Consider the following 13,239-nt stretch of genomic DNA (forward strand, 5'->3'; position numbering starts at 1 on the left):
TATCTCGCTTATTATCTAACCGATCGCGACGAAATTTGGTACGAAGAATGTATTTTTTATAGCGAGTCATCTGAACCCCTAGATACACCGAGATATTCAGTAGTTTCGGAGTCATTGATGATCTTCAGTTTTCAAGGGACACCCTATATCTCGGTTCCTACCGAGCCCAATTTCATCAAATTTTGTGAGTAGAATCTTCTTTGAAAAAGGAGTATTTCGACACCTCATGTATGGAAATAGCTTCAGCGGTTCCGGAGTTATTGACCTTTTGGACTTGGTAAAAAAGACCCTCTAGCTCGCTTATTACCGGGCCGATCTGGATCAAACTTGGTGAAAGTATGCTATTTACAATTGCGAATTTTTAGAACCTATAAATACGATAATATTAGGAATAGCTTATGAGTAATGGCAATTCGAATTTTTTAGTAGTATCAACACTCTAACGGGGAAGGGGGGCAGAAGGGGCCCTGGGTGGGTTAATATATGGCAGTGGTGTATATAGGGGGGGGCCCAGGGGGCCCGGGCCCCCCCCGAAATGAATAAAGAAAACTGAACTACTATAATAAATTAAACAGGCTCGAGAAGCATGGCTACGGCGTCTGATGTGAATATACAACAACTGTTCATTCGCGTGACGATTTCTAAACTGGTTGGGAACCTAAACGCAGGCTCAGATCTTAAAATTCGGAACATGCGTACCAGTTACAAATCTCCGAAGCTCTGATCATGTCTTTGAATCCGCGAACGGTTCTTTTCTATCTGCGCTTGCGTGAATAAAGCTAATCTGTAATACGCACGACACGGCTGAAGCCGCTAGGACAGTAGTTGATGATTACCTAAATCTCACGTTTGCGTTCTAATATCTAATATAATAAGTCGTAAGAGTATTTTAGTGTTCTCGGGTCGTAATTGAAAACTGACTAGTGAAAGAAAATCACAATGAAGAGACAAAGTTCAATTCAAGATTTTTTCACGAAAAGACAAAATGTGAATAGACCTGGAGTTGAAAATTTAGAAGCCCGCGTTGCCGTGGAAGGACAAAGTGAAATTGCTTGTGCCGATGTCTTTCAAACGAGCTCCTCTGGTCAAGATGTGGAAGGTATTTTTCAAGTTATTAAAAATGTAAACGATATTGGAAATTACTGTCAAAGGAGTTATATTTGTTCATTAACAAATGATGAAAAAGTTTCATTGTTAGAAAATGTATGGAAACCTCAGTCTGGTTACAAATTTCCTACCACTTCGATTTCAAACCACACGAGATCCTTTCAAGCAAAATGGCTTGAAGAATTTGAGTGGTTAACGTATTCAGAGGAGAAATGCGGAGCATTTTGTAAATACTGCGTGTTTTTCTCTCAGAGCGAACATGTAGGGAAAGGAAATCACCAATCATTGGGAATATTTGTGACCCAGCCTTTCATAAATTTCAAAAAAGCTAGGGAAATGTTCAAAAATCATCAAGATTCGAAATACCATAGGCAATCCATTTTGATTGCTGAAAACACAAAATCCTTGATTAAAAAAAAACGTGAAAGTGTTATTGATCAAGTGAATTCTCGAAGAAAATTAGATATTGAGAATAATAGAAAGAAACTGGTTGCTATAATTCAAACTATTAAGTTATGCGGAAGGCAAATGATTGCTCTCAGAGGTCATAATGATTCTGGACGAGTGAGTCTTGAAGAACCTGACGAAAATGATGGAAATTTCCGATCATTGTTGAGATACCGAGCTAACAGCGGAGATAATCTTCTTAAGGACCAATTGATCAGTGCTGGTGGAAAAACAATGTACACAAGCCCTGTCATTCAGAACGACATCATTAACACATTTGGTTCTTTGATTCAATCCAAAATTGTGGCAAAAGTAAGGAATTCTATCTTCTATTCTGTTTTAGCGGATGAAACCACTGATATAAGCCAAATAGAACAATTTTCACTTTGCATTCGCTATGTTGATGAAGAAACTTTCAAAATCAGAGAAGATTTCCTAACATTTGTCCCCGTTCATGATGTAACTGGTGCAGGTTTGGCGAAAACTGTATTAGAGACCTTGTCAAATTTAGGTCTTGATTTGAACAAATTGAGAGGCCAAGGATACGATGGTGCTGCCACTATGAGTGGCAAGTTCAGAGGAGTTCAAGCTGCTATCAGAGAAAAACTACCATTGGCCCTTTATACACATTGTTCTTCGCATACACTCAACTTGTGCTTGTCAGATGCAAGTAGCATTTCCTCTATTAGAAACTGCATGGGTGTCATTAAAGAAATATGTGCATTCTTTCATGCATCAGCTAAGAACACAGAGATTTTAAAATCCACGATTTCAGAGTGCTTTCCTGATGAAAAGAGAAAGAAGCTGATTTCATTGTGCGAAACGCGATGGGTGGAGAGACATGACTCAGTTATTCTATTCAAAGAAATTTTAGAAGCTATCATACTCTCCCTACATAAGATAGAAGAATCTAGTGTTTCATCAACTAAAGCATTTGCTTTAAGTCGTGCCATTTGTACTTTTCCATTTATTGTTAATCTTTTCATTTTGAGCCAGATGCTGTCGACTACACACAGCTTGTCTGAGACCCTTCAGAAAAAAAACATTGACCTTAGTCAGGCTATAAGCAACATCACAACTGTTTTAGACCTACTGTCAAAACAGAGATCAAATGCCGAGCAAACGTTCAAACCATTATATGAACAGGTGAAGACAATAGCCTCCAAACTTTTTGTCACAGAAGAGCTTCCACGATTTTGTCGGCTTCAAACAACACGCAACAATGTACCTTATACCACAGAAGAAGAATATTATAGACGAGCAGTTTATGTGCCATACCTGGATGATTTTTGTGAAGCGTTAAGGGAAAGATTCCAATCTCATAAAGACACAATAATATCTTTACAAAACATTCTTCCACAATTTTGTATCAGAACAGACATCACTTCATTAGAAGCTGCATTGAAATTATATGAACCAGATTTGTCATTTAACGACATTGTGCGAAGTGAGTTTAAGCTGTGGAAAGAAAAGTGGAAACAGGAAAGACCTGAAGTTCTGCCAAAAACGGCGATTAGTTCTCTAGAAAACTGTGACAAAGATCTATTCCCCAACATTTATATCCTTCTAAAAATACTAGCTGTCCTTCCCGTGTCAGTCGCTACCGTTGAAAGGACTTTCTCTAGCCTAAGAAGACTGAAAACTTACCTAAGGAACAGCACATCTGAGAATAGACTAAATGGTCTCGCATTACTCTCTATTCACAGAGACATCACAGTTAGCGACGAGGAAGTTCTTGATAAGTTTGCTAGTGTACCGAGAAAACTGGGGTTTGTTTTGTAACCATCTATGTAGCGAATGTTCAGCTAACCTCGTCTTCATGTCGTCAATTAATTTTTATTTTTTCCACTTATAATAAAATGAAATTTCTCATTGTCGTTTTTTTTCTTGTTCAAAACATGATGAAGCCTTTTGTGAAAACCTCACTACTCTATCAATTTCTCGTCACGTTTCAGGAGTCCGTTAAATGGGGATAGTTCACAGACGTGAGTGTTGGCTAGAAATAGCAACCAATGGTAATTTTTTTTGCATCATAACTTTTAAGATTTAAAAACAATGTGTGCGAGATATTGATGAAAAACAGGGAGACTATGCCCAAAGTTATCCTTTGATTCTCAATCGAAAAATTGCATCCAACCTAATCTAACCATTGGATCATTTGATGGTGTAAGCATCTCGGGGCCCCCCCCGAAAATATTTTCTATATACGCCACTGATATATGGGGAATAGTGATTTGAGCAATTGTAGAATTGCTTAAAAACAGGTCGGACGCAGTAAGGAGTATTGTAGTAGGGGTGGAATGCCTTAATAAATAGGGGTGTGCATACTTCTAAGGGATGGGGGGGTCGGATTTCGATGAAATTTGGTAGGTATGATCTTTGAGGGTCACAGAATCGATTGCGACCATAAAATATACAGGGTGGATCTTGAAAGTGGCGGTGGAGGACTTTTTTGGTCTTGAATTTTTTATGCCATGAATCGATCAGGATCGTCGAGATGTCGAGATGTCTCCTAGAAAGGTAACATAATTATTCTGTATCTTGAAAATTGTAGAAGTTATGGAGATTTTTTGTTTTTACAAGGTTTTGTCAATATTTTGCTTATTATGATAACTTGGTGAGGATGTTCCTCGCGTCAAGACGGTTCTTTTGAACCCTTAGGTACAGCTGGATTCCCAACGGTTCCAGAGTTATTGACGATTTTGTGATTTCAAGGTTTTCCCTTTTTCTCCCTCACCCTTCGGCCGATATCGATGAAATTTGCTGTGTCGATTCTACTACGGAAGACGCATCTTTGAGACCCTTAGGTACAGCTGGATATTCAGCGGTTTCGGAGTTATCGACCGTTTGCTGTGACAGTGATCACCCTATATCTCGCTCGTTTTCCAACAGATCGCGATGAAACTTGGTAGGAAGAATGTACTCTTTATAACGAGTCGTTTCAACCTTTAGGTACAGCGAGATATTCAGTAGTTATTATTATTATTATTATTATTATTGTACAACCATTCATAATTACAATCAGGTTGCTGGCAAGTTAAATGGTAGTCCAGTTTATCATAAGCGTTCCAAACCCATTGATTTGAGACATCATTCAATCAGCGTTGATGCGTGTTAGGAAAGGAGTTGTAAAAATAAATTGCAATGAAATGATATCAGACAAAATTGAAAATGTTCGTTAGAAAAATTCTCCTTGTAACATCACGCGATACGTCATCGACAACTTCCAGTCAGCGGGCTGCTAGCTCGGCCTCCTCAAAGCAACATGTTGAAAAGAAACCGGTAGAAAATAAAATAATTTCCCCGAATTCAAAATGGTGAATGTTGATGAGTAAATTTCAATACTTGAATGGTATTTCCGGGGTCAGTCAATTCAATCGATAAAAACTCGTTTATCTGATGATAGGCCAATTCCTTCCAAATCCACTTTTTCTAAAATTATTTCAAAATTTCATTAATATATATGTATATGTGTGAAAAATCTGTCAAAAATGCAAAAATATTAATTAACTACCAAAATCCATTAATAAAAGCCGCCTGAATAGAGAAATACACGTTAGTGCACCTATTGAAACAGATGAACTTTGTTCAAATCGATCAATCGGTTGATAGGTTGACATGACTGAGGAACAGCTCGAAATATTTCTAGAAGAAACAGTTACTGTTGCTATGCAGTACAAGCAAATCAGGAGATTTTTTTCGATTACATCATCGAAATATTTGGGTACGTATAATAAATTTTTTATCGATGTGCCCCAGACGTTGCCAAATATGTAGAGCTTTTTGGTTATTTCAACTGTTCGTCAACTTCCGATTGATTTCGATGACATTTGGTCTCAACAGGATAATGCACGAAAAGTGACTGAATTTCTCTAAACGGCGTATCATTCATATAAATGGTCCGATCAAGTGGCCCTCCTGATCACCAGATTTATCTCCCAGTATCTGAAAAATTTGGACATCCACCGAAATTGACAGAGATACAAATCTCGATGAAAAAAGGTTGAAAATAATCCAACTGTGATCAATATTATTCCGAATATACTCAGAGATATGGGGTTATCTCTTCGGGAGAGCTATTAGTTCTTGTTTGTCGCACTAGCGTGGACTTGGATGGACTGTTTGCAAACTCAATAATTGAGATTTGTGAACCTTCGACCTACGATAGGAGTCGATTTCGATTTTATTTTCTCTCCGGTTGTTTTTTGTTGTTTTCGAAGAATTTATTTCATTTTCAAACCAGTTACGACAAAGAAAACCCAAATAGGTCGGACGCTCGGTCGGACGTGGAATTTGTTTCTCAGATGCAATGGAATGAGGAATATCGAAGAATATTCGCATCACGCCGGAATGGAACGCAAATTTATGCGTACCTTGTTAGTTTAGGAAACAGCGCTCACTTATCGGCAACGGACGACAACGCCCTTTCGGCGGAATTCTTTCGCCGTAAGTTCGTTGCGTATCCACGAAAAATACGTCATATTCTCAGTATTCAGAATGAATGAACACAGGCTCATTCCGCTTGTAAGCGAATTCAGAGAGCTTTATGATCTGAGTAATAAAACTTACTCAAATCAAGAAGTACAAATTAACTGCAAGAAAGCTATGGCACAACTAGGTAGTCCGAAGTGAAAACTTTATATATGAAATAAAAATACATTTGTGTGTGAAAGTCATGAAAGAACATATTTTTAATGTTGGTTCCTAAAACCACTTTGCACCATCTCCCTCGGGCAGTTACAGAAATTTTACCGACAAGTGCGCGTTGGAACGAAAATTCGCGTTCCGTCCTATGGCGTGGTCCGTTGACGGCCGGGCTGGTCTAACCAAGGAGGTTCCTTTACCTCTATGGTAAGCAACAGCCGAGAATTCTCTAGAGAATTTACTAGAAAATTCATGCGCCGTGAATTATTTACCGTTACATACGCACTTTCGGTAGAATTCTCTGTGCAGTTGCACACAAAATAATCTCTGCCGTTTTCTTGCGAGAATTTTGTAGAGAATTCTCCAGAGAACTCTCGGCTGTTGCAAACGGGCTGTAAACGAGAACCTTCACGGTCGCGTGCTGTTGCAAGGAGGGCGGAAGTGTTTCCTCTGAAAATACTCGACGGTGAATTATTTTGAGAGACTAATTTCTTTCATTCTTCTTTCAATCAAATCATTGCACTTTGATATAATGATGGATTCTTGAAATATTCCATCAATAAATATACCGGGTGGCCCACCCCAGCCCCGGCGCTCATTTTGAAGGAGTAAATAAAGATATTTTGAAAATCTCTTCGTATGGTGCGTGTAGGGTGTTCAAATGCACAATTTAAAATTATTGTCATATATACAGGGTCTTCGAAAACAAAGATATACACCAAACTTGAACTTTTTTGAATGCATCACTCTGTATTTGACTTGAAATGTTTTGAATTAAAAATCGAAAATTGCTCAGAAACTATCAGGTTTAGATTTAGAAAATTTTTTATGAAGATAGTTTCGAAATTAATTTTTACGTTCAACCCTATATAGAAATACCGGGTGTGCCATTTGAAATAAGAAAGTTTTCGACGATTATTTGTAGTTGATGTTTGAGAATTAATTATGATCACTCTGTATATTCCAGAGTTAAAATTTTCTATTATATGTAGGAGTAGCCAACTTGTCTACTCGAAAAAAATCTGCCTGTATCACTGGCGTAATTAGTTTCTTCATCAATTGAAGGGTACAAGGAAAAAACCATTCATGTCAATTTTTGTCCGAAAATGAGTTGGACACACCATTCAATTCAGAATGAAAAGTAATATATTATGGTATATTGAAACAAGCATGAAACTAGCTCAGTCATAAGTTAAATCGCTTCCGAAGATTTACCGCACAGAGAAAGAACTAACGATGTCGATCAATATACGAAAGAAAAATCGCTAAGTCATTTCATATAATGCACTCAGTTTATGTATAATAATATTAATAATGTTAATTTCGAGAACAATAGTATATAATTTGTCATATTCCAAATAATATGAACGGATTTTGAAGTTCAAAACGCGTTTTTCTCAGCTCTAAGGAAAATTGAATTTTTCCCTGTACCCTTCTTGCTATTAAAAAAAACTCCATATTTTCGATTTTTCGCCATTACCTATCTCGTAAAGGGTGCTTCTGAGCTATAAAGTGATCTGAAGGAACTCATCATTACTTGAGCTTGCCATTCTATTTTTGAGGTCAAATATGGGGTGTTACATTTAAAAAAGTGTGGAGTAAAATCGGCATATGGGGAATAGTCGGGTAATATGGAAAATAAAATATTTTTTAAACAAGAAGCGCCATCTCATAAATAATGACGCTATTAGAGAAGTCCTCATATATGTGGAATGTGTGTGGCACTCAACGCTATGAACGCTGAAATATGCGAGGTTATGATTTCGATGTGATCCGAGTTTGCGCATCGACTCAGTAGAAAATATTTTGCTACCACCCATTGCGAAAATAAATTTGCTTGAGACCTTGGTAAGTTTGTTTAGGCATAAGGTAATAGAAATCTTGCAGATTTGAATCCATAATTTCTGTAATTGACACTACAGCATTAGTTTAGCTTTCATTTCGGAAAGCGGATAATATGGAATATTCCATATTTGCCGCATTATTGCTATTCCATATTACCAACGTGATTTTGAGCAAGTGATTATTTTCCTTTACAGAAATGATTAATGTTTCGGTGTCGAAAAAACGAAAACAAAGGAATCAAATTGAAATGACAAAAGCCATCGAATCAGTAAGGAACCGGAACATGGGATACTTGGCCGCAGCAAAAGCGTTCAACGTTTCAAGGTCGACACTATTTCGCCTTTGTAATACTGGAGGTACCCAGCAGCTGTTGGTAACAACACTAAGTTGGGTGAAAAACCAGTTTTAACACCTGAATTAGAAGAGGAACTGGTGCGGTATTTACTCCTGATGGATCAGAAATTTTTTGGTCTGACGAGACGAGATATCCGATCTATGGCGTTTCAACTTGCTAAGCGCAACCACATACCGCATCCATTCTCCATGTTGCGTGAGTCTGCTGGAAAAAATAGGTTCTCTTCTCTTATGAAGAGGTCTGACGAGAAGAAATGTCCGATCTATGGCGTTTCAACTTGCTAAGCGCAACCACATACCGCATCTATTTTCCATTTTGCGTCAGTCTGCTGGAAAAGATTGGTTCTCTTCTTTTATGAAGAGGTATAAGGCTTTATGGAGTCTGAGGAAGCCCACTGGAACTTAATTGCCAAGAGCCGTTGGCTTTAACTGAAGAGGAGCCAGTCACAAATGACGACAATTTCAGAGCCATCCTAAGAATGAGGATGAAATGTGGTGATACAAAATTGCTCAAACACGGCGAAAATATTGCTCTGAACGCGACATATATGAGCGCTAAGGTCCAAAATGATCTGATATCAATTTGGGGGGAAATAATTCAGAATGAAATTGTGAACTATTTAAATGAAGCGAAGGTGTTCTCCGTTTTAGAAGAAGAAACTGCTGATATTTCGGGACACGAATAACTTTCGCTATGTGTTAGATACACAAAAAAGGTGGAAACTTGTTATGTGGTGAAAGAAGATTTTCTCGGATTTGTGAAGTTCGATAATACAACTGCACAACCATTGGCTGACACGATCATAGCGTCCCTGAAAAACCTTGACATTGACTGCAACAATATGGTGGGACAGGGATACGATAGTGCAGCTGCGATGAAAGGTGCTTTTAATGGCGTTCAAACAATAATACGGAAATCATATCCCCGAGCTCTGTTTGTCCATTGCAGCTCTCATTCGTTACACTTGGCTCTTTGTGATTCATGTAGTGTACCTGCTATAAGAAATTGTATAGGAACTGTGAAAGCAATCGGAAGTTTTTTGAAAGCATCTCCAAAGCGAACAAGCTTCCTTCAGGCAAGTATTGGGCCAACTTTCCTGATTCAACATGGCAGAAATTAACACCAATGTGTGAAACGCGGTGGGTGAAAAATTACAACGGCTTGTTAAAATTCAAACAAATTTTTAAAATTATTATTGAGACTTTAGAACAATTCGGCACAGACCCGGATATGGAGACCTCAACCAAAGCTTCTTCTTTTCTGAGATCTGCTCTTGCAAGCGAATTCGTGGTATCACTCTGTTTTTTGGCGAAGGTATTCGCAGCAACATTAACAGTATGCAAAGTCCTGCAGTCACCTCTTTGTGACTTAACAGCTGTCGACCATATCGAGAACGTAATATCGCACTTTCAAAATATTCGATCCAATATTGAAAAAGAATTTTCAAATTCATTTACAAAAGCGAAGGATTTATTGGCCGATGTCAATAAAGAGATCAAGCTTCCACGGTTGACATCAGTACATCGCGCTTATCCAAAAACTAATAACCCCGAATAGTATTACCGCATAAGTGTTGCAATACCCTTATTAGAAGACTTAACTTCCCAGTGTGTGTGTGTGACAGAAAGCTGCCCCAATGAACAAGAGCAGTAGGTAAGTTATTATGATCTCTATTATTGAAATGAAATCTTTTCTCCTTCAACAATTCACAACATTTTTTCGGAATGTGTGGCTCTATCCAAGGTGGAATAAAAATAAAACGTGTGATGTTTATTACTCGTTCTGAATTTTCTAGGGAAATGCTGGATTCAAGTTATACTTCTGATGGGAACAAGCGAGGGAACAATCCTGATCAGGCAAATTCCTTATCTACACTTACTATATCAGAATGTGAAAATAAAACAAGTAAATTGGAATTCATTGAACCAACTACACACAACATGCCGACCGGAAAGAGGTAAGATTGAGTTAATTCTTTATGAGAAAAGTAATGTTGATTTATGAACAAATTATTTTTCAATTACCGAACAGAGTCAAATTTACTTCACTTATTCGAGAAAGAGGATGTTGAGATAATTTCACTAGAGTAAAGCAAACCAAATCCCGCACTCATTCGGAATTCTCGCCAACAATAAATATGTCAAATGCGTTCGGTTTATAAGCCGACAATACAGTGAACTTTTCTTTTAGAGTTCACTGCGACAATATTAGTGCTGGCGGTCAAAGTATTGAACGACAATCCCCAGAAGTGTTCGACAGTGTGAACCATATACTTGCTATTGGAACCTATAGGTCTATCGCACACGACCGATAGTCGCTGAACGACTATTTCGTAGGAGGTCAGCGCACATGGACGACAGTCTGCCAATAAAATCGGTGATCAACGCACACGAACGATCATTCAGTCGGTGATTGTAGGAGATGGATAGGAATAGGTTGGGATTGAGATGTTTTGCGGTTTATTTGAGGTACCGGATTGATTGAAAAGCCAATTTTATACACTTTTTTAGTGATGCCCACGAGACCAACGAGACGAGACTTTACTACAGTCTCGTCTCGTCTCGCCGATAAGGCACGTCGAGTCTCGTCTCGTTGGCTTCTAGTCTCGTCTCGTCTCGAGTCTCGTTCGAGAGTCTCGTGGTCTCGTCCTTGATAACAGTTTTTAAAAGCGGAATATTTAAATCCAATGATTATAACGCATGTTCTAGTTTATCTACTGAGTAATTCTTTACAATTATTTGCTTTTGGAAGTATAATTATAATATTATTTAAAATTTATTCATGGATTTTTGTACTTGTTTCAAGACCTATAAAAGCAAACAAAGCAAAAACTTCCGTCTATCGTTCACTATCAGAAATCTAATATCTAGTTCTAATTCTTTCAAATCTGGCGAATGATTCGAGTGCTTCCCGGAGAAGATTTTCAGATTTTTGGCCTCATTCGACATATTCTGAAGTGGATGTTATAATATCGAAGAAAACTTTTAGAATATCAAAATCGAATTTCGAATTCTCTTTCATATCTTTTCACACATTGAATTTGTTGAGATTTGCATTATAAGAAAAAGAATGTATTCTGTGATCCTGACATCTTCCCCCTTCACAGAAGATAGTAGTGAGGTTAGAAAATTTTTTGTAGAAATGGTGATGAATGCTTTTGTACTTGCTTTTAACATATAATATCATAATCATCCATAACTGTTGACTGATTTCTGTCGACTAAAAATACGAAATAAAACCTGAAAGTGGTGAAATTGGGTTTATGGGTGGGTTTTAATAAATAAATAATAAATAAATAAAACCTGAGATGGAACCGTCCGTGCTATCTTTCAAGAAATTATCAGATGATAACTTCAAACAATGGCGCTTCAACATGCAGATGCTATTGGCAGAAAGGGGTCTTTGGGGTTTTGTATCTCCCGACCAAGAGGATGCTGAGACGCCCCCTGATGAAAAGGCGACTTCCAAGGAGCTAAATCAGTATAGGAAAGACCAACAACGAGCCTTCGCCACAATAGTGCTGGGTTTGGAGGAGGAGCAGAAAGGTCTAGTACAAAATTGCAAGAGTGCGAAAGAGGTATAGGATGTTTTAAGAAGCACCCACGAGCCAGCCTCAAAAGCAAGAATTGCCCAACTGCGACAAACATTCCTCAGCTTGCGATTGGAACCCGGAGAGTCTATGGGTGTGTTCCTGAGCCGAGTGGAGAATGCAGGGTTAGATCTGAAGAATGCAGGTAAGGAGGTGCCGGATGACGAAATAGCATACCATATGATTGGACACCTGCCGAGTGAGTACGAAGTAACAGTTAAATCCTGTTATGCATTAGACGATAAGAAATTTACTACTCTGAATGTGAAAAAACAATTAATTTCTGAATGGGGTATAATTAATATTGTTAAAGGTAGGGACTCAGAAATCTTAAACGTTAAGACTAGTAATCTTAGTAATAAGAACAATTCTAGTATTAAGAGCAGTTATAGTGATAGTAGAAAAAATCTTGAAACCTATTTCAGGGGAAAATGCAATAGATGTGGGATAAATATCCCACATAAATATCCCACATAATCATCCATAACTGTTGACTGATTTCTGTGGACTAAAAATACAAAATAAAACCTGAAAGTGGTGAAGTTGGGTTTATTTTTACTCCAAAAATACAACGATCCAACAGAATTTTTATGGGTTCAGTTGTATTCGATTAATTCTAATTTGAAACTTTTTGTTATTTACATAAACCGTATCACTCATATCGCTCTGTTTATAAACTGTTTGAATGAATTGGGGAAATTTGAGACAACTATTTGAATACATCAATGCGTGAAAGAAACAGAGTCTTTTAAAAATTCCGTATACAGGGTGGTTCGTAAACATTAGGATATATCGGTACCTAATAGCTTTTCAAGGCACATTTGGTCCTATCAATAAAATCAACTAATGTCGCTTTATCCTTCTTGATTTCGTCCATCTACTCCTCATTCAATCGTAAAGAAGTTGTCTTAGTGGTTTTCTAAGAAATTAAACAGGCATATGATTCCATCAAGTTTCATCTCTTGGAAGACTCGTTGCTGTCCATGTGGGTTCCTCGACCTGTGATCGAGCTGCTCAGATCGGTGTTTGTTAATAAGAAAATATTTCTACTGGACCCACATTCTAAGAAAATTCTTGGCCCCAAACGCTCAAACCTGGGCATATCTCAAGGCGCCCCAGAGAGTTCAGTTCTGTTCAATGCCTTCGTCAAAGACCCGCATTCATGTGTTAGCATTCCTGGTGTGACTGTCCTGAAATATGCAGATGATACCACTCTTGTAGTCTCGGACCCAGATTTCTCTACGGCTTATCG

The 13,239-nt window shown here is 37.9% G+C and overlaps 2 protein-coding genes across 2 annotated transcripts in view; one reads left to right on the forward strand and one right to left on the reverse strand.

Moving 5' to 3' along the window:
* The window catches only part of LOC123322008 (protein ALP1-like), an 89,373-nt gene that overhangs the window by 24,110 nt on the left and 52,024 nt on the right, over nt 1-13,239 (reverse strand). The window lies entirely within an intron of this gene.
* Nucleotides 940-10,662, forward strand: LOC123321846 (52 kDa repressor of the inhibitor of the protein kinase-like). Its single transcript, XM_044909623.1, has 4 exons — nt 940-3,323; nt 8,400-8,593; nt 10,194-10,355; nt 10,589-10,662. The coding sequence occupies exons 1-4, from the start codon at nt 940-942 to the stop codon at nt 10,660-10,662; spliced, it is 2,814 nt and encodes a 937-aa protein (XP_044765558.1).

Source organism: Coccinella septempunctata, chromosome X (assembly GCF_907165205.1).
Source record: "Coccinella septempunctata chromosome X, icCocSept1.1, whole genome shotgun sequence".
Classification (NCBI taxonomy): Eukaryota; Metazoa; Arthropoda; class Insecta; order Coleoptera; family Coccinellidae; genus Coccinella; species Coccinella septempunctata.

Excerpts from the sequence above, each read along its gene's own strand:
- LOC123321846 (XM_044909623.1), top strand. The coding sequence starts at position 940 with ATGAAGAGACAAAGTTCAATTCAAGATTTTTTCACGAAAAGACAAAAT. Across the intron at positions 3,324-8,399 it reads AGTGTACCGAGAAAACTGGG|GTACCCAGCAGCTGTTGGTA; the intron begins GTTTGTTTTGTA and ends GTAATACTGGAG. Across the intron at positions 10,356-10,588 it reads AACATGCCGACCGGAAAGAG|AGTTCACTGCGACAATATTA; the intron begins GTAAGATTGAGT and ends CTTTTCTTTTAG.